Source organism: Canis lupus, chromosome 5, assembly GCF_048164855.1.
Source record: "Canis lupus baileyi chromosome 5, mCanLup2.hap1, whole genome shotgun sequence".
NCBI classification, from domain to species: domain Eukaryota; kingdom Metazoa; phylum Chordata; class Mammalia; order Carnivora; family Canidae; genus Canis; species Canis lupus.
The window spans coordinates 9,785,565-9,807,748 of NC_132842.1; the positions used below are offsets into that span (position 1 = coordinate 9,785,565).

The 22,184-nt window shown below is 36.0% G+C and overlaps 1 protein-coding gene across 23 annotated transcripts in view; it reads right to left on the bottom strand.

The window, feature by feature from the left end:
- The window catches only part of MLLT10 (MLLT10 histone lysine methyltransferase DOT1L cofactor), a 250,792-nt gene that overhangs the window by 105,784 nt on the left and 122,824 nt on the right, over positions 1 to 22,184 (bottom strand). For 19 of the 23 annotated variants that reach the window (XR_012030838.1, XM_072825416.1, XM_072825415.1 and 16 more), the window contains 3 exons: positions 14,159 to 14,262; positions 12,571 to 12,664; positions 10,614 to 10,709 (listed from right to left, as the gene is read on the bottom strand). Coding sequence is in view for 22 of the 23 variants with exons in the window: in XM_072825416.1 (XP_072681517.1) it covers positions 10,614 to 10,709; positions 12,571 to 12,664; positions 14,159 to 14,262 (294 nt within the window). In the remaining variant the exon portion in view is untranslated. The remainder of the gene's footprint in view (positions 1 to 10,613; positions 10,710 to 12,570; positions 12,665 to 14,158; positions 14,263 to 22,184) is intronic. The other 4 variants (XM_072825420.1, XM_072825429.1, XM_072825428.1 and 1 more) reach the window with 1 other exon arrangement.

A 22,184-nucleotide genomic window follows, 5' to 3' on the forward strand; every position in this document is an offset into this window, starting at 1 on the left:
CTACCCATTCAAATTTCCTGTAATATTAAAATCTTTTATTTTTTTAAAGATTCATCTATTTTTATTTGAGAGAGAGAGAGAGAGAGAGAAAGCAAGCGAGCCTCAGCAAGGTGGGGGGAAGGAACAGAGGGAAAAGGAGAGAGAGAGAGATAGCCCTCAAGCAGACTCCCTGCTGAGCACATAGCCCATTGCAGGGCTTGATCCCAGGACTCTGAAATCATGACCTGAGCCAAAATCAAGATTTGGACACAGCCAATTGAGCCACCCAGGTCCCCCTGAAAATATTTTTAAATAGAAAGGTAAAAATATTTTTAAAATATGTAGAAAATACAGTTTTTTAAAAAGGCTAAATATGGTATAGCCATAATTGTTAACACCCTGCTGAATTTTCTTCAGCCTTTCATAAGTAAAATCTTTAAGCAGGGCAGCCCAGTGGCTTAGCGGTTTAGCGCTGCCTTCAGCCCAGGGCATGATCCTGGAGACCCGGGGTCAAGTCTCACGTCAGGCTCCCCACACAGAGCCTGCTTCTCCCTCTGCCTGTCTGTCTGTCTCTCTCTCTCTCTGTCTCAAATAAAGTCTTTAAAAAAATCCTTAAGCAAAATTATATTTCTCATAAAAAATTTAAAGCATACACTTTTGTATACTGTATCTTTTATTTATATTAAAAACCCATTCACCCATTTGTGCTTTAAATCATGATTTTAGGGATCCCTGGGTGGCACAGCGGTTTAGCGCCTGCCTTTGGCCCAGGGCGCGATCCTGGAGACCCGGGATCGAATCCCACGTCAGGCTCCCGGTGCATGGAGCCTGCTTCTTCCTCTGCCTGTGCTCTGCCTGTCTCTCTCACTGTGTGCCTATCATAAATAAATTAAAAAATTAAAAAAAATACTTTTAAATCATGATTTTAAAAGTAATAATAATATTAGGACCTAAGATACTACTGAGTTGTCTGGAACCAGATTTTCAATTAGCATTTTAAGAAGTACAAAGTCATGTATGAACTCAATTTTTACAAACACCTTATGAGATTTAATACTAGTATCACCGAGATCCAAGGAGAAAACTGAGGCACAACATATCCCATTCCAGAGTTAGGTCATAACTTTTCATCTATTATTAACTATTTTATCATTTCTAAACATTAGCTACTATAAGTATAAAAAGTGACAACCATACATATATGGAAATATATATATGATAACTCTCTATATATAAACTTTCAAGTATTTATCAAGTATATAGCTAATACTTATTAAGGGAAAAGAACATGAACCTCAAGCTCTCTGACATGCCATGTGGAACAGATTCTAAGTAACTTATTTAAATCTGTAAAATAGATGCATATATTACAATGATCCTATGTCACAGTTTACTTGGCATCCTTTTTTCATCCTTTTTTTCTAAATTTTTTTTAAATTTTTTTTTAACTTTTATTTATTTATGATAGGCACACAGTGAGAGAGAGAGAGGCAGAGACACAGGCAGAGGGAGAAGCAGGCTCCATGCACCGGGAGCCTGACGTGGGATTCGATCCCGGATATCCAGGACCGTGCCCTGGGCCAAAGGCAGGCGCCAAACCGCTGCGTCACCCAGGGATCCCCCTTTTTTCATTCTTATTGGTATGTATACATCAGTGGCAAATCAAATTAGATGAAATACAGTAAACAGCTTTTCAGAAACTTCTACCTATTTACTGATAACACTTTCACTGCTTGTAGCTACATACTGAAATATATAAAAGAAAAACCAAATGAATACAAAAGTTTAAAAATACAAACTAGGTTTTCTCACTGTTATGCTCCCAAATACGTAACTTTGGACAAATTGTTTAACGTTAATGTGACTCTCTAGATTTTTAATTTGTTTTCCTAGGAAATAAACATGGTGTCTTGAATTCAGTGAATGTTTCATAAACATTTATCAATATCAATTAAACATTCATGTCCTTATTTCTTCATCCATGAAAAAGGAAATTAGTTTAATATATATTATCTATATCAAAATATATATAATATTCTAATAACATACTTAATTTCCATATTGCTAGGGTTTTAGATAGCTGGAATATAATTCTAAACATCTAAATGCATTTAAGTATTTGAGTCTTGGGCAGCCAGGGTGGCTTAGCGGTTTAGCGCCACCTTCAGCCCAGGGCCTAATCCTGGAGATCCGGGATCGAGTCCCACGTCGGGCTCCCAGCATGAAGCCCTCTGCCTGTGTGTCTCTGTCTCTCTCTCTGTCTGTATATCTCATGAATAAATAAATAAAATCTTAAAAAGTATTTGAGTCTTAATACTTTGTGCAATCTTAACCTTACAAAAAATGATAACTATAGACTAAAGAACTTAGCCCTCAGCCAATTCAATTAGTCATAAAATTTCTTTCATGGACAGGCCATTTAACTGATGCACACTGTATTAATTCTTGTCTTCAACATCTGAATTCAAGAAAAATTTCAAAAAGGTTATTCACACCAACTTGTAACTTTCACTATTCATCCTCTTTGACGACATATCTATCCCTTCTAAGTACAAGCTCTTCGTAAAATCTCTTCTCTCAAACATTCACCAGTCTAATACATTTTAAAAATATTTTATATTTAAAAGTAGGCTCCATGCCCAATGTGAGGCTCGAACTCACAACCCTGACACATGCTCTGCTAACTGAGCCAGCCAGGCGCCCTCATTCACCTGCCTAATAAGAACATCCAGGAACACTGTATAAGATTCATAAGAAAAAGGAAAAAGAAGATTCATTTAAAGATCTTTGTATTATTCTTTTTAGAATATGCAAAAACTTCACCATTTGTACAATACAAAAGTTAAATTTTGTAATATATCTGATTTATCTAACTTTTAAAGAAATGTGATTATTAAGCCTCCAAGTAAAAGTCAGAAAGACATATGAAAAATAATCCATGAACTTTGGAATCAGGCATACTTGGTCTTGAATCCTGGCTCTGTCATTTACTAATAGATATCTCTTGTTTTTGTCTGCCCATTATTTTTCTTTAGGTAATTCTTCCCTACTCTATGTGATCTTACTAAGACCTTCAACTATAGTATCTATCCCCAAAGCCCTGACCACAAGAATGGGTGTGTTACCAAACTAAGGCTAATCCTAAATGGACAAATCTCCCAATCCCCAAAAATCCTAATTCCAATGGTTTTCACTTAAAATCCCTCTTCATCAATATGCCTATAAATATATCTTGTACCAAAAATTATGAAGGGTCTAGTATACCTGCAATCTAAAAAGTTAGCCTGCTAGTTTCAAGGATGCTGGAAGAAGACACAAGACTCCTGCGTTGTACACAAAGGGCTTTATTACTTACAGCAACAGCAGTTGCCAGAACATCAGCATTTCCATCAGTCTCCCAGGCCCCAATTCTGACAGGATAACTTGAAAAAGGCCAAATGACACTTGCACACATGGTAGGTTGTATTACAGGAGAGGAACCTTGTTGGGCTTAGGGAACCTATTCCAAATAGTAAGCAGATCTGCTGTCAATTATCCCAGAAAGAGATATTATCTCTGTATTTTTCATGGCTGTGAGCAAATCTGCCCTTTCCTCTTAATGATGCTGCCTCCATTTTTCCAATGCTGTTAATTACATAAACAACTTTGAAAAGATAATCTGGAAGAAAAGCAGTCAAGGCCTCTATTCACAAGAGATGTACAAATCTGAGACCCATGGAGATTTGTCTCACAACAGCTGAAGCCAGAACAGTCTAGTGAAATACTGAACCACTAGTATCTACACTTTTTCCACACCTTGCAGTTGATTCATACTCTTACTTATTCTTGAACATCACTCAGTCTTCCAGGCCCTTGCTCTAACATTTTGTCCAAATCTATATGACCTTGTTTCTCAGTTTCATTTACATCCATTACCCAACCTTGGTTCTCATGATCCACTACTTTAAACACTAGTGAAAACAAATGGTTTCCTTTTCCTTATCTTCATATCCAATCTGCCTAGCAATATCTCCCTGAGGATCCTGTCCATACCTATTTTCTCTGCTTCGTTATCCCGGTGACCAAGTTATTCACCTAGATGCCTCTTTCCTTCTCCCTCCAACAACAGAGGAAGACACAGTATTTTTTCTTATGGTCTACTACGTCTTAATATCATATATTCCTCCACTTATTGCCCTATTTCTCCCCTTTTCTTGACAACCAAGGTTCTTTGAAGAGCTAAATACTCTCACTATTTACATTTCCTCATACCTACCGTACTCATTTACCAACTTCAATAAGCTTCTCCTCTGACCATGACACTGAGACTCCTTCTCAACTTCTTTAGCATTAAATCCAAAGAACATATATTGTGCCTTGTAGTAGTTGATCTTTTGTACGCAATCTAATTGCTGAGCACTAACTTTTTTGAAATAGTCACTTCTCCTGGATTCCAAAACCTATTAGATCTCTCTTAATTTTCCTCATGTATCTATGGCTACTTCTGATTTCCTCTATAGAATCTTCTCTTCCCCATTACTGACAAAGAAAGTGAAAAAGGAAGGGAAGCTCTAATTTACAGCAGAATGCCAACTAATGGATGTAGAATGAATTATGGAAAATCACTTTTGTCAAACACTATTTCAGGGAGAATCATCAATAAATGCTAAAACCTGTGGGTGAAAATTTAATAGGAAACAGGGTATCTACCCAATTCTCAGGGTGTGGTAGCCAGCTTCCAAGAGTTTCCCATGATCTTTACTCCCCCAGGTAATATCCAACTACACTGAACAGGTTATTCTGTGTAACCAACAGAATACTGCAAAAATGAATGTCTTAAGAGTGGTTAAAAATGGAAAATGATATTTTATATATATTTTAACCACCAAAAAATGTTTTTTAAAAAAGCAATGCAATAAGGAAAAAAAGATAATGTATAACATAAGGGATAGGTCACAAAAAAGCTGCAGCTTTCACCTTGCCCTATCTTGGATCACTCATTCTGGGAAAAGCTTGGTACCATGTCATAAGGATACTTACTCAGCCCTATGGAAAAATCCATGCAGCTAGAAAATGAGGATCTTACTCACCCAGAACCAACATGCTAGCCTGTGAATAAGCCATCGTGGAAGAACATCTTCCATCTCACAATCATCTTCAATTGACTGTATTCCTGCCAAAACCTGGACCATAATCAGATGAGAGACCCTGAGCTAGAAATACATGAAGTCCAAATTCTGGACCCACAGAAACTGAGACAATAAATGTTTATTTTAATTAAGGCACTAAACTAGGAAAATTTGCTATGCTGCAAAAGGTAAATGATTCAGAATTTCTTACATGGAGTGGGATGCTACCATAATAAAAAAACTAAAAATGTGGAAGTTGCATGGAATTAAGCAATGGACAAAAGGTAGAAGGACTTTCAGATTATGAATGGAAGCCTAATAATAACACTGCAGATACTATTACTAGAAACCTTGTAAACTTTCAGGAGGCTGCTATCTAAAGCATAAAAGAAAATGAAAGAAATTTAATTGAAAATTAGCAGAAAAGGGGTCCTTGTTATATAGAAGCTAGTAGTTTAGCAACATTGTTGCCTATGGTAACACAAAAAATAGAAAGTGTATTTAATGAATTGGATGACTTCACTAAGGCAATTTTTTAGGTAGTATGTTGAAAATGCAATCTGATTTTTTACTTAAAAAAAAAATACCAGAGGGGATCCCTGGGTGGCGCAGCGGTTTGGCGCCTGCCTTTGGCCCAGGGCGCGATCCTGGAGACCCGGGATCGAATCCCACATCAGGATCCCGGTGCATGGAGCCTGCTTCTCCCTCTGCCTGTGTCTCTGCCTCTCTCTCTCTCTCTCTCTCTCTGTGACTATCATAAATAAATAAAAATTAAAAAAAAAAAATACCAGAGTATAAACTAAATTAGGAAAGGCTACTTGCTGGTTCTGAAAATTCATACACTCTACAAAAAGCAAATATAAAACTAAGGAATGGCTTCCAGACAAAGACAAAACCTAGGCCACTATCAGAAAACCATTCCAAGAAGAGTGAAACAAGGTTGTGATTGTAAAATCCATTGTTAAGATGAAGGCAGGGGTATCTGAGTGCCTCAGTCAGATAAGCATTCAACTCTCAACTCAAGTCCTGATCTCAGGGTCTTAGGATCCAGCCCTACTTTAGGTTCCACACTCAGCAGAGAGTCGGCTTGAGATCCTTTCCCTCTGCTCCTCCCCAAGCATGCATGCTCTCTCAAGGAAATAAATGAATCCTTTAAAAAAAAAAAAAAAAAAATCAAGGCAATGTCTCCCAAGAACCTAAAACAAGGCTTCAGAGACATCAATGTCTTTAAAGACAAGGCAAGAATGAGGAAATATTCCAGAACGAATAGACTGAAAAACTAAAGAGACAGGACAACTAAATGGAGTGTGTGATCCTGGCCTAGATTCTGGACTAGAAAAAGTTTCCCTCTTCAGTATGGAGAATATTGAGTGAAATTTGAATATGATCTGCAGATTAACTAACAGCTCTGTGAAAAATGTTAATTTACTAATTTTGATCATTGTACTATAATCATGTAGGAAATTTCATTTTTTTTTAATTAAAACTACACATTAAAGTAGTACACTCAGGCTAAATTGGTATTACGTTTCTAATTCATTCTCTAATAATTCAGAAAAAGATTATACAGAGAGTGAGAAAGTGGGGAGCAAAAAGGGGAAGGGGAGGGAGGACAAGCTTAAATTGTCAACATTTTAAAAATTTAGGTGAGTACTATAGAGAAATAAAGTGTAGTATTTTTCAAATTCTCTCAAAATCTAAAATTATTACAAAATCAAAAGTTAAAAAAAAAAACCTAATCTTTCTGGCTGGCTGCCCAACACCTCAGGATGAAGAATCAAAACTGGCACCACTTTAAAAATTTCCTTAGAAATTGGCCCCCTTTTAACTAAGTAGTCTCCGGACACTCCTCAGCCCCAACAAACACGCATCCCAGGCATCCTAAACTGCTGTTCCTGGAAAGCCCTGCCCTCTCTTAACTCTTTGCACATGTAGAAGCTTAAAGCTTTAACTTGAGCAGAAGATTTCCAAAAGGAAAGTATGCAAAAAACGGAAGGGGATGACAGGTAACCCTCAATGCTGAAAAATTTTAAAAAGATACAAAGAAGTAATGACAACTCTGTGAAATGAGAGTTTTACTCCCCTGAGGGCCACAAAAGTAGCCCAGTTCTCTTCAAAAAGATGAGTACTCCTAAACAAAAGGAAGTCCAGTCAATCCCTGAAGTTCACAAAACACCGACTGAAAAACTTCCCTCCCACAAACACCCATCCAACATCGACTAACATTATTTATACTGGTAAGAGCTCCTTTATCTATTGCCATTTATTAGTAACAGAAAAAAAAATCAAGAGCAAGTAAGGGGGTGGGGAACACAGAGGGAGATAAATCCCTCTAGCTACAGTAGGGGACAGTTTTCTGGCAAACCTACTTGGAAATGAATGCATTTCTACATAATACTGTCACTAATGGGAACTTTGCTGTAAAGTATTAGAAGTATAGTACTATACTTTTAATACATTATGGATTAGTTAACATTATGAGTGGGAGGAGGATGTGTCTGAAGATCAACTGAACTGGTAGCAGATTATCTCAATGTAATAAATAACCACTGATTTCTAAATAAAGACCTACAAATTAGCCTTCAGAAAAAATCCTTTCTGAAGCTGAGAACATCCCAATTACAACCACATATTGCCATGTCTGATATGTCTCTGCATTTCCTAACCCTGGCCCACATCTCACTCCGTGGCAGTGCTTCTATAACACAAAGATACTAGGCTTAAAAGAAAATTCTATTTTACAATGAACATTAATAGTCTTAGAAGATATTCTTCTTAAACAATACCTAATGATACAAATTAATGAATTAAACCTTTCCTCTATATAGCTTCAATTCATTTCAAACATGTACTTTGATTCCTTTAAAAATATATACATGCCAATTTTTCAATTTTCATGGCAACTGTCCTTTATTCAAAGTCGTATCTCAGGGGATCCTTGGGTGGCTCAGCCGTTTGGCGCTTGCCTTTGGCCCAGGGCACGATCCTGGAGTCCCGGGATCAAGTCGTCGGGCTCCCTGCGTGGAGCCTGCTTCTCCCTCTGCCTGTGTCTCTGCCTCTCTGTCTCTCTCTCTAGGTCTATCATAAATAAATAAATAAATAAATCTTTTAAAAAAAAAAAAAGCCGTATCTCACTATTAAATTTTCCTCTCTCTCCTTGCTGGGATTTCCCAGTTAATATCTAACCAGTACTTTTTAAAAGATTTTATTTATTTATTCATGAGACACACAGAGAAGGGGGGGGGGGGGCACAGACACAGACAGAGGGAGAAGCAGGCTCCATGCAGGGAGCCTGACGTGGGACTTGATCCCAGGTCTCCAGGATCACACCCTGGGCTGAATACGGCACTAAACTGCTGAGCCACCCAGGCTGCCCAATATCTAACCAGTATTAATAATATATCTTGGGTCACACAGAAATGCTCTGAAAAGCAAAACCTATGTATTTTTTCATTTTCTCATAAATAAAAAGCTAACATAAATCATTTATTTCATTTTTTAAATAAGCATACTATTTAGTATGAAATATTCTTTATCGTCACTTACTTATAATATATTTTAAAATATCTGCCAGTATGAAGGTAGATAAAAAAATTCAGAGGGAGAGTGACTCCAACTTATTTTATGAACAATACCATCAAAACTTAGCTTGCAATATATAGTATTTTCAAATTCTAAAGTCTGAATGAATTGTGAGTGCTGTGCTTCAGTGCAACGTTTTATAATTTGATAAGCGTATCTGAGACAAACCTACTAGATGTTAAAATCTTAAAACAGGTAAAGAGGGATGGAAAGAATGATAGTCCATAACACCTGATCTTTTCAGCTATATTATCACTTATACCATAACAAAAAAAAAGATCACTTCCCAAATATTCCCAAGGCAAGCAAACAAATCTAACAATAATAAATAATAAATTTATACATTTACCTCACAGCCTTTATAAATGATCAGAAAAACGGTTACCAAACAAAATGTACAAATGGATTTTAAGTTTGACAACAAAATCAAATTATATTAAACTTATATATGCAAAAGAAAAATGTAAATAGTGTTTATTGACATACTAATGAAAATATTAACTGCTAAAATTTATAGTTAAACAGGTTTGACTAAACACAATGTTTTTATCTAATATTCAACAACTGCAATAAACACCTAAAATGAAAACTCTCATTCCTAGAGGAAAAAAAAAATCAATAAATGTAATCAATAGCATTGTATTTACTGAACACTATACTACATTTAATAACTGTCCATTAAAAATATGACAGGGCATGTATGAAGATAAATATGATCATATCATAAACACTTCTTTAAATAAGGTAACGTTCATGAAATGGCTTAAGAGAAGAATATCATCAGTGAGTTCGTACCTGTATCCCTCATTCATGAATCCAAAGGTTACATAAAATATCACAGTGCTTCTTAGTAAAACTGCTAATTACACAATCTGCCCTTTTCCCATCAGCAATCCAAACAGACAGAACTCTGTAATTGTCACTATCACAAAACCACCTCATTAAACAGATAAATATGTATACTTGCTGCCTAAGATCTCAAAAGCATATATATAACCTAACAAATATTCTAAAGGTGAATATAAAGTTGTAATTATTATTTCACTCACAATTTGGAATTTAATTTCAAAATCAAAATTTTAAGCTTTTAAAATGTTTACCCCCCAAAAAAGGGCACAGAAATTCAAACCAAATCTATTCCCAAATCCTAAATATTTATAAACATGAAAATGTTCCAAACTAGTTTATAACAACTGTTTAAGAGTAATATTATTTTCTAATTGAAGAGGTCTTTTTTATCCTTAGTTTCTTAAAAACAATTCATAGTGTTATCCTTTTCCTATATTCAATATGTTTCTATGTTCGATACGAAGTATGAATGATTCTACAGTACTTATTATTCATTCACTAAAAGTTACTCATAACCTTTAAATAAAAATGTAAGTGGAAAACAGGTTAAGTCAGAAGAAGACAGATTAGTATTAGGCAAGCATTTAGTGCTTTATTAAAAGACAAAACATTCTCAAACAAATGGTATGATATTTGGCCATTAAAAGAAGAAAAAAAAAACATTATTAGCACCACTAGGTGGAAAAACAATCAAGAATATATAGAATTTCAAAACTGTTCCATTATAAAGTGAAAAGGCTGATGCGATTTTTCCTTACATGTGAAATAATCCGTTAATAATCTATAGCCACAAACTATTACTGAAGTCACCTGAAGATTTCACAGGATGACCACAGTGACACATGCAAAAAATCTCTCACGATTTCAGTCAAGTTCTATTTCAAATTTTCAGCTGAAATAGGTACATACAAACATACTCACAAATATGGCATTATTTTAGATCTACTCTTTGACTTTATACTCTCAATTAGTCAAAAATTTTCAGTATTTCAATGTCTCCATTCAGCTATCAAGAACTTAATTTTATCTAAAAAAGGAAAAAAAAAAACTATTAAGTAGATGTGCTACATATAGAGCAACAACAAATCCACTTACTTTTTTCTCTTTCTCATGATGTTTATCCTGAGAGTGAGAGGAAGAATCACTTAAACTTTGATCATATGACCTATTAGATCCCCGTTTGCTCTTTTTCTAAAAAAGAAAATATATATACATACATATATATGTATATAAAAAGTTTTTAAATAACCTTTTGTTAGGCTTAACCAATTCAAGTGTGTAATATTTTAAAATGTCTATTGAAGTAAAAAAAAAACTCTCACTATTTCAAACTATATAATCTAGTTCAGACACCATCCATATATTGTCTATTGCATTCATTATAAAAGAAAATCTAAACTTAAATTTAACATTAATGCCATATTTTTGTACATTCATTAAAATGTGTGAAAATAGGCTACATTTTCAAATAGGCAGTAGCTTATTTGTCACTTTATCACAAAACCATCTCTTAAAGAAATCAACTATCATTTTCACGGTCTTCTTTAAAAAAGGAGTTTCAACCAAAATAGAGAATGCCATACTGAGGAAGGATGCCAAGACTACAAGAAAAGAAAAGAAAATATTTGAAGAGTTACTTCTGCCACATTAGGAAAAGCAAGAAGCCTTTTAATCTCATATTTTCTTTTAAGGCATAGTTTTCTAAAAACTCATCTCTGCAGTTCATTAAGAAAAAAATTAAAGGAAATGTCAGCATTAGACCCATGCATTTTTCAAAGCATTTATAAAAGTATTGCACATTTCTATTTGAAATACTTACACAAGATCATAAATAAAGGATGCCAGTGAGAGTTATTTGAAGTGTTTAAAACTTGGTGGTACCATAACCAGTTTAAATTAGATAAAAATGAGAATGAAAGATACTCAAATTCCATGCAAATGTAGAGCTTATACAATCTTATTAAATTATTAGACTTTTCCTAACTAGCAAATGGGATAATATGTCAATATGTAGCAGTGAGAAAATCCTATTTACACAAACTCAAAATCCATTTTCATTATTTCTAGATTTTATCTTTATTATCTTCCATTTAGAAAATTAAGATTCCAATATACTTTTTACATCTAGAAAGTAAAATTTTCAATTTTACTATCTCAAAATTTCTCTTAAAAGACTTCAATATTCTTTGTCAGCCCTTACACTAATCAAAGTCTTTAATATCAAACAATATATTTATATAACCTTAAGTATTTTAATATGCATGAACCAGAATAGTCGAGCTGCTTTCATGAGAAAGGGGCCCCTAATTATATATCATTTATTTAAAAGAAAGAAAGAAAAAATTAGCCCTACTCACAAAGGAAAGGTAATAAGAGGAAAAGAAAGACACTAAACAAAAAAGACTTAAACTCTGTGTACATGTCGAGTCGTTACCATTAAAGACTAAAAAATAGACACTTAGGACATTTAATATTGATCCTTCAAAGGAACAATATATGGACACAATATATGAAACAGGTAATCAAATTTTACCAACTCAATCATCCATTCAACATAGGCAAAAATCTAAAATAATTCCAAAGTTGTATTCAAATACATTGTTCTCAAGATCGTCAACCAAGAAGTTACAAAACAGCTTTGTTTCAGTTTTACTATCTCCTAGTAAATAAAAATGAAAATAAAGAAATAGTAATTAGCTAAAAGATGAGAAACACGTGATAGAAAAATCACAAAATGTATAATCAAATGTCAAAAAACAGTATTAGGTTAGAGTCCTCTATACGTGCTTCGTCTACTAAATGTATCCTAACATTTACTACTATTAATAGAAATTATTTTACAATATTTACCTTTATAAATGAACCTAAGCAAAGCAAAATCTTTAAAATTTATTCGATCTTTTAATTCCCAGTAAGAACATGCAAAGCAAACAATCTCATGTAAAAATCAAGCGAAAAGGAGTAGCTATTATGCCTTTTTTTAAACAGGGTTAATTCTACTCTTAAAACTATGTGTTATCATTTTAATGTTAAGTTCAAGATAAATTCTTACCAGCTTACTAAAATGGTATTTACAGTAGCCACAGTATTGGACATTATCTGCACCATTACCTTCTTCTTCACAAAGTAATCCAGCAAACTGAGCACTAAAAATAAAGCCAAATACATATATAAGTATATATATAGAAATGTGTAAATATATATATATAAGTATATATAGAAGTATACACATAAACACGTTAAATTTCAAACTACAATATATATAAATTAAAATTCACTTAAGCATGTAGGATTTGTAATTAAACCTTACACATCTCTTAAGAGAAAAGGAGAAAATGAAAGGCTTTATTCTCACTGCGACCAAGTACATGTCACCTCAACTTTTAATTGATATTTTTTAAACTTATAGTTTATAATAAACTTCTGACCCAGCCATCTCTAATAAGGATGAAGACTTATATAGTACTATGTCACCAAATAGACATTAAATTGCTTTAAGATACTCTCCCTCCCTCATAATTAACACTTCATTTTACTTTTTCTATCTGTATCAGAGGTACAAATAGTAAGGTCAGGCTTTTGAAGAGCTGAAATGACTTGTGATGGGATGAACCCACAGATGCAAATTACATACTGTTACAAGGAAAATGCTTCAAACACAGCACTGTACAGCAGACAAGAAAAACATAAACTATGTTTTCCAGTCATAAACAATGGAAGAAATTGAATTGAAACCTAAAGTTATGATATTCATTTTTTTTTATGATATTCATTTTTTTAAAAAAACACAAAGCACTAAAATTTACAATCATCTTGTCAATTTGTCTTCAGTTTCAATTTCCACTTTTAACATTTCAAAATTACATTTCAAAATCTTTTTGGGGGAGATAGTATCTGTCTCAAAGAACTTTCATCTTTTAAAAAATTATTAACAGAATTTATAAAATCAAAGATTTTTTCCATTCCCCAAAAGTAACATAAAATGGACTTCTTTAATCCATACACTAAAAGCTCAGGAAATAAAGCATGTGCCTATACTGGCTGCTAGATGCAGACTATTTCTTGAAAGTAACAAGTACATGGATTATTCCCAAACTTTAATTTTGAACTGTTGTCTATTATGTTGAATATTATAAGATAACTTTTGCTCTTGAAACTTTATGCCAAAAAAAGTACAGAAGTAATTATTAGGAAGTAGCCACTGTTATACTGAGAATATAATAGTGATTGCTTTTTCCAACCCTCTTCAAACACAAAGTGAAGAAACACAATCATTCATTAAATCCTTACTAATATTTCAGGTGTTACACTAACCTATTATCAGCTCTTTTATTATTACCTATTATCAGCTCTTTTAATCCTAACAACAAATCAAATATTAGGTAACCAATACCCAGTATTTTACACAAAAGTCAACTAAAAAAAAAAAAACATAAGAACCAGAGTCCACCTATTTAAAATTGACTGGTAAATTCAATTATTAGAATCATCTTTATTATAAATAAGAAAATTGAAACATAGAAACTATCCCAATAAAATTTACTGTAAATATTTGGGTATCTAAACCTTCAACTTACAAAGTGTTCCCTTGAACAAAGTAAAAGAATTTCAGTTCTGTACAAGGACAGAAACATACTTACCATGTCACATGGAAAGCCTGTCGACATCCATGTTTATTACAGGTCATGCAAGCACCAGTGGCTGCTTTGCTTTCTCTTCCTTGTTCATCACAAATGTAGCAAGTCTTAGGATAGAGAAAATAAATAAAATGAAGCAAAAACCTTAAAGCGCTTTACAGGAATGAATTTCACAATTACCTTCAGAAGTCAAAATTGGGTTAACTATCTAACCTACTTTACTTCAAAACATAAATTCATTTTTCTGATGGTAATCTAATTTTTATAAACATGAAAACATAAACAAGAACACGGAAGCAGTCCCCGTAGTATCTCACAAAGGCTCAAACATGTTACACAATAAGAAGAATCTTCATAGGCCCTGAGAGGTCAAGGGCCAGAACACAGCCTGTAATACCTTGGTCTTAAAACTTCCTCACCAGTATTCAACTGATTTCTATAACAAGAGTGTAAAAAGAGGTTTGTCTTTCCTTTCTGCTCTAAGTAAGCTCTAAGTAAGTTTAAACTCTAAGGAGTTTAAACACAGGGATTAGGAGATAAGAGATGAAGGATGACCCTATGTGAGCAAATTTAGGCCATTTTAACTGTTCACAAGAATCGCACATGAGCTGTCATTCAGCCTGCTAACCTGACATACTGAGTCTGAGAGAAAGATACTTTAGTAGCTTAGGAGGTCAGAGATGTCTCCAGGAGGAACTGGCCAATGAACACTCCCAACAACTTTAACTGACATGTGGCCCTCTTCCCAGGTAAAAATTGCTGATTAATATAGTACTACCTTTACAATTATCAGTGTCTAGTGAATACAATTATCAGCAGACTAGAAGCTGAGTATACAAAAGTTAATGCCTACATAAAATCAGGTGATACACTTCTAAAAAGAAACCAACTTCTGCGGTTTTTTTTTAAGATTTTATTTTTATTTATTCATGAGAGACAGAGAGAGAGAGAGAGAGAGAGGCAGAGGCAGAGGGAGAAGTAGGCTCCATACCAGGAACCTGACGCTGGACTTGATTCCGGGTCTCCAGGATCACGTCCTGGGCCAAAGGCGGTGCTAAACCGCTGAGCCACCCAGGTTGCCCAAGAAACCAACTTCTTAACACTAATACGGTATAACCTAGCTAACCTATTGTAGCCAATAGGACACACATTTTTTAAACCTAGAGACATTTCCTCCACTATGTCCTGTGGTGCCAAATAATACTATTCAGCAATATATTTTTACAAGGACACAGTTCTCAAAAAAGCCTCGTACCAAGTCAGGTAAATTAATTTAAATGCAGGATTCAGAGTGATTTGAATTAAAAAATTATTTTATATCTCTAACAAGTAAAAATCCCAAGTTAAAACAAACCAATTGAGACACACTGAACGAGAGCATCTCTACCCATTCAAATAACAAAAAGAAAGTCCAAACAATTACAATGGAAGAATGTAACATATATTTTTTAACCTACAAATGATCAAGAAGATTTGAAAAAAAAAAAAAGAAAAGACAGAAACAATAGCCAAATGTGGAAGAAGCCTCGGTGTCCATCGAAAGATGAATGGATAAAGAAGATGTGGTTTATGTATCCAATGGAATATTACTCAGCCATTAGAAACGACAAATACCCACCATTTGCTTCAACATGGATGGAACTGGAGGGTATTATGCTGAGTGAAGTAAGTCAATCAGAGAAGGACAAACATTATATGTTCTCGTTCATTTGGGGAATATAAATAATAGTGAAAGGGAATAGAAGGAAAGGGAGAAGAAATGTGTGGGAAATATCAGAAAGGGAGACAGAACATAAAGACTCCTAACTCTGGGAAACGAACTAGGGGTGGTGGAAGGGGAGGTGGGTGGGGGGGTGGGGGTGAATGGGTGATGGGCACTGAGGGGGACACTTGACAGGATGAGCACTGGGTGTTATATGTTGGCAAATTGAACACCAATAAAAAATAAATTTATTAAAAATAATAATAATAATAAAAAATCTCTATGAAATAAAAAAAAAAAGACAAGACAGAAGACTGAAACAGTAACATTTTATATAGCAAAATTCAGGGAAAATATGCAAATATGCTTTAAAGAATCTCTCAGGAACTTCCAAAGCAGACAGTGAAAAGATACCACCGGGATCCCTGGGTGGCACAGCGGTTTAGCACCTGCCTTTGGCCCAGGGCACGATCCTGGAGACCCCAGATCGAATCCCACGTCGGGCTCCCGGTGCATGGAGCCTGCGTCTCCCTCTGCCTATGTCTCTGCCTCTCTCTCTGTGTGTGACTATCATAAATAAATGAAAAAATAAAAAAGAAAAAAGAAAAAAGAAAAGATACCACCATTTGACCATTCAATAAAACTAAAACTTATGATGGTATTAAGAAGAAAGAAAAGGTAGTGCTTTCAGATTTCTGGAATGCAGAAGAACTCTGTGGATCCCCTCCCCAGTGAATTAATCACTTCACAGTTTAAAAAATAAAGGTCTGAAAATTATCCTAAAAACATGAGGCAAACAGTGGAAAATTTATTCAAAAAACCTACAAAATTTCAATAAGAACAGTGAGAGTCTGTGGAATTTGAATCATGATTTGCTCCCATCACACCGCACCACATACACAGCTTGCTCTGATGGAAGTTCCCCTCTGGGTGGATGTGGTTTGAGAAGGCTCCCTCTCTCCCCAGCTCTCAGTCTAAAGCTATAGCTTTACTAGAAGAACTAGTCTCTAGTGACTGTCAACCTACTCAGTGCTATTAGCTTTCACTCATAAAAATCCTACCCTAACAACAGGCCTAGAATTCTGAGGCCATAGCATCCCTACCCCAGCTCGCTAGTCAAATGAAGTCCCAATGGTAGGGGAATGATTTGAGAAAACCAGGGGCTCCTACACCCTTCTCTCCTCCTAGCACCCTGTTGGGAGTACGTGTTTTTCTCTTCAGAGTAGCAGACTGCTGTCACCATACCCAGTTCCAGAGCAGTAATGTAGAGGTTCTCAGAAGGGGGATAGGGGGGACAAAAGCTCAACAGCTCTGCCTAAATGGATGAACTTTATTTGGAACAAGGCCTGGAGAAGTTTAAGGGCACTGTCCAAAACACTCTGGTGGTGGGATACCCGGGTGGCTCAGCGGTTGAGCGTCTGCCTTCGGCTCAGGGCATGATCAGTCCCAGGATTGAGTCCCACATATGGCTCCTACATGAGGCCTGCTTCTCCCTCTGCCTGTGTCTCTGCCTCCCTCTCTCTCTCTCTCTCTCATGAATAAATAAAACTTAAAAAAAATAAATAAATAAAACCACTCTGGTGGCAAACAATTAAGACAGGACCAGTAGCTCCAAGATACTAGTAAAAACAAGCAAAACTAGACTGAAGATTAAAAGAGGGAATGAAAGAAAGACAACAAATAAGGGCCCTCCTAGAATCTACTCATCCCTGGGGTTCAGATGGCCATGTACATGAACTAGGTTGCACTCAACTGGGAAAAATCAAAGTGGGACTTGGGGAAGGCTTAATTAAAAGCATTCACCAAAGCCACACACAAATCCATCAGCCAATAAGGTTCAGAGGGTTCTAGTACAAACTATGATCAAAACCTGGCTGAAAAATAAATTACTGTGACCCAGGGGCAACTCCTCAAAATCCAGACTTGAAAATAAAATCACACATATACATATGGTCTGAAAGATTGTGTACGTGCTTAAGACTGCACCCTCTTAGGAACAACTAAAAAGAGAACCTCACATCTTCTTAGAAAATAATCTTTAGGGGCACCTGGGTAGCTCATTCAACCTAAGTGTCTGCCTTTGACTCAGGTTATGATCTCTGCTCAGCAGGAAGCCTGCTTCTCACTCTCTCTCTGCCTTTGGCTCCCCCTGCTTGTGCTCACCCATATGCCCACTCTCTCAAATAAATAAAAACTTAGAAAACAAAAAATCTCTAAATCACACACATACTAAATGAAAAAGGGTGAAAATCTAACCTAAAAGGGCTTAAGCACAATCTCTGACTGAATCATTAAGTGGTTTATGTTGACCTACAGACAATCCTAAAAGTCAGGCCTGTCTGTTTTTTAAGGAAGTCATGTTAGCAGTGCCACCTGAAATTATACGCTGTTGGGAAAAGAGACATGAGAAAATTAGCCCAGCCAAGTCATTAAGCAGATAAATGACCAAACAATAGGACCCACAAAAAGAAGGAAAGATCATTTTCTAGAGTGGCTATATTTTCTAAAATATTGAGTTTCGGGATCCCTGGGTGGTGCAGCGGTTTGGCGACTGCCTTTGCCTGGAGACCCAGGATCGAGTCCCATGTCGGGCTCCTGGTGCATGGAGCCTGCTTCTCCCTCTGCCTATGTCTCTGCCTCTCCCTCCCTCCCCCCCCCCCTCTCTCTGTGTGTGACTATCATAAATAAATAAAAATTTAAAAAATAAATAAAATATAATATTCAGTTTCAACAAAAAAATGCAAGACATGCAAGGAAACAGGGCAGTGTGACCTATATACAAGGAAAAAAAAGTAGACATTAGAAACTACCTTTGAGGAGGAGCCCAGATGTTGGACTTAAAAGACAAAGACTTTAACAAAGTAGAAATTTTAAAGTTTAAATTCACTAGAGGGGCTAAACAGTAGATTTGAGTTGGCAATAAGAATCAAGAAACTTAAAAACAGATCAATAAAGGGGCACCTGGCTGACTCAGTTGGGAGAGCAACTGATCTCAGGATCATGAGTTCAAGCCCCACACTGGGTATAAAGATTACTTAAAAATAAATAAACTTTGGGACACCTGGGTGGCTCAGTCGGTTGAGGTCCAACTTGATTTCAGCTCAGCTCATGAGACTGAGCCCCACATTAGTCTCTGTGCTGGGTGTGGAGTCTGCTTAAGATTCTCTCTCGCCCCCTCCCTCTTCACCCCCTCCATCCCTAAAAAAAATAAACTTAAAAAAATAGATCAATAAAGATTATGCAGTATAAAGAAGAGACATCTTGAGGTTACACTACCTAAAATACAATTTCCAAAAAATGTAGGACACCAACCTATGTATGAGAAAACCAGGAGAAGAAAGAAAGGGACAGAAATTGTATCTAAAGAAATAATGGCTGAAGACTTCCCAAATTTGATGAAAAACAATAATCTACAAACCTAAAAAGTTTGATAAACACTAAGAGACCCACACTCAAAATGATGAAAGCCAAACAAAACAAAGTCTTGAAAGCAACACGAGGGGCACCTGGGTGGCAGAATCCATTGAATATCCAACTCTTATAGTATACCTAGGTCGTTCAGTGGCTGAACACCTGCTTTTGGCTCAGAGCATGATCCTAGGGTCCTGGGATCAAATGCTGCATCAGGCTCCCCCAAAGAGAGCCTGCTTCTCCCTGTGCCTATGTCTCTGCCTCTATGTGTCTCTCATCAATAAATAAAATCTTTAAAAAATAAAATAAAAATAAATTAGAAAAGTAAACATTCCGACTCTTGCTTTCAACTCAGGTTGTGATCTCACAGTTGTGAGATTGAGCCCCACAGGCTCTGTACTCAGTGGGGAGGCTGCATTAGACTCTAATTCTCCCCTCCTCTCTAAAATAAATAAATCTTAAAGAAAAGAAAGAGGAGAGGGAGAGGGAGAGGGAGAGGGAGAGGGAGAGGGAGAGGGAGAGGGAGAGGGAGAGGGAGAGGGAGAGGGAGAGGGAGAGGGAGAGGGAGAGGAAAGGAAAGGAAAGGAAAGGAAAGGAAAGGAAAGGAAAGGAAAGGAAAGGAAAGGAAAGGAAAGGAAAGGGAAGGAAAGGAAAGGAAAATGGCTCATCACAAACATAGAAACTGCAATAAAATTAATATCTGAGGTCTCAACAGAAATAATGGAGAACAGAAGGCAGTAGAGGCATTTAAAATATTCAAAATGCTTAAAACACAAAACTATCAACCAAGAATCCTATATTCACCAAAGCTATGTTGCAGAAATAAAGATGCAATAAAGATGTTCCCAAACAAAAACTAAGATACTTTTGGAGCTTCTCAGTGGCTTAGTCAGTTAAGCAGCCTACTCACTGACTCTTGGTGTTGGTTCAGGTCATGATCTCAGGGTCATGAAATAGAGCTACACATCATTCTCTGCACTCAGCACAGAGTCTGCTTGTCCCTCTCTTTCCCCCTCTGCCTTTCTCCCTGCTTGCACTCTCTCTCTCTAAAATAATTTTTTTTAATCCTAGGGAAAAAAACCAAAAACTAAGATACTTTGTTGCTCCAACCCCAACTAACAAGAAATACTAAAGGAAATTATTTGGGCTAAAATCAAGTGACATGAAAAAATAACTGCGATAGACACACATACACACACAAGAAGTTCCACAGTTTTATCTCAATAAAGCAAATCTTTAAAAAAATGTAACAGGCCAATTAAAAATCACATGTAAAATATCTCTGACAAAGGGAATTATACAGGAAATTTTAGTAAAAGACAGCATGATTGGTATTTCTTTCTCATTCTTCTCTTCATTTAAAAGGCAATAGCACTGGGGCAACTGGGTGGCTCAGTCAAGCATCTGCCTTTGGCTCAGGTCATGATCCCAGGGTCTTGGGATTGGGCCCCATATTGGGTGCTATGCTCAGCAGGGAGACTGCTTCTCCCTCTCCCTCTGCCCCTCCATCCTGCTCCTGCTCTTTAGATAGACAGATAGACAGATAGATAAACGGCAATAGCATAAAACAATGTCCATAAGTTGTATTGCTGCAACTATAACATGCAGAAATGTAATATTTTTGACAATGAAAACACAATGAAAGAGGATGCGACTAAAGCTATATTGGGACTTAGGCAGTAACACAAGATGGTAACTTGAAGCCATAGGAAGAAACGAAGAGAAACACAAATGGTAACTACGAATACCTGCACACACACAAACAAGCTGTGTAAATATATTTGTGGTTTCCTCCTCTTAGCTTTAGAAGACTTAAGATTAAATAGAGCAATAATTTTTACAATATATTGTTGAGTTTATAATATATATATATATATATACACACACACACATAATGTTTTCAATAATAACAGCATGAAAAGGGAGAAGGGGATGGAGACATTTGGGAATGAATTTCCTAACTTAACTGAAGTTAAATAGATTCCAATAAGGTAAACATCACAAGCCTAGAGCAACCACTAAGAAAATAACTGAGGGTGCCTGGGTGGCTCAGTTAGGCATCGACTCCTGATCTCAGCCTGGGTCATGATATTAGGTTGAGTTTGAGCCCTACTTCAGGCTCCCCACTCAGCATAGAGTCGGCTTAGGATTTTCTCTATCTCCCTCTTCCCCTGCCCCTCCCCTCACTCATTGGAACTAAATAAAATATTAAAAAAGAAAAGGACCCAAGAGTATAATTTAAAAATGATGAAGGAATGAAAGGGTACACAAGAAAATATCCACTTGAGAAAGGGTACTCTAAGAGGAAAAGAGAGGTAACAGTAGTCATAAGACTACTTATGTAGACTGCTCTCATAAGTAGTCATAAGACAATGCAAACAAAAAGTAAATGTCAGGGGACACCTGGGTGGCTCAGTCAGTTAAGCGTCTTACTTCAGTTCACATCATGATCTCAGGGTCCTGGGATTGAGCCCCCACACCCCCCGCCACGATGGGCACCTGCTCAGTAAGAGTCTGCTTGTCCCTCTGACTCTCCCCCTGCTGTAACTCTTTCTCAAATAAATTAAAATTTTAAGAAGTAGAATAGCAGGCATAAATCCAACCATATTAATAATACCATTTAATGTGAATATACTCCAATCAAAAGGCAGAAATTAATAAGCTAAACTAAAAAAAAAAAAAGGTTCCATATAGTATCTACTGTTTTTGAAAGTAAAACTGAGGAGGAGCCTGGTGGCACAGTCAGTTAAGTGCCTGACTCTTTGTCCTGGCTTTGCTTTTGATCTCAGGGTCGTAAGTTCAAACCCCACATCAGGCTCCATGCTCAGCATGGAGTCTGCTTGAGATTCTCTCTCCTTCTGCCCCTCCTACTTATGACCTCTAAAATAAATTATTTTATTTTATTTATTTATTAAA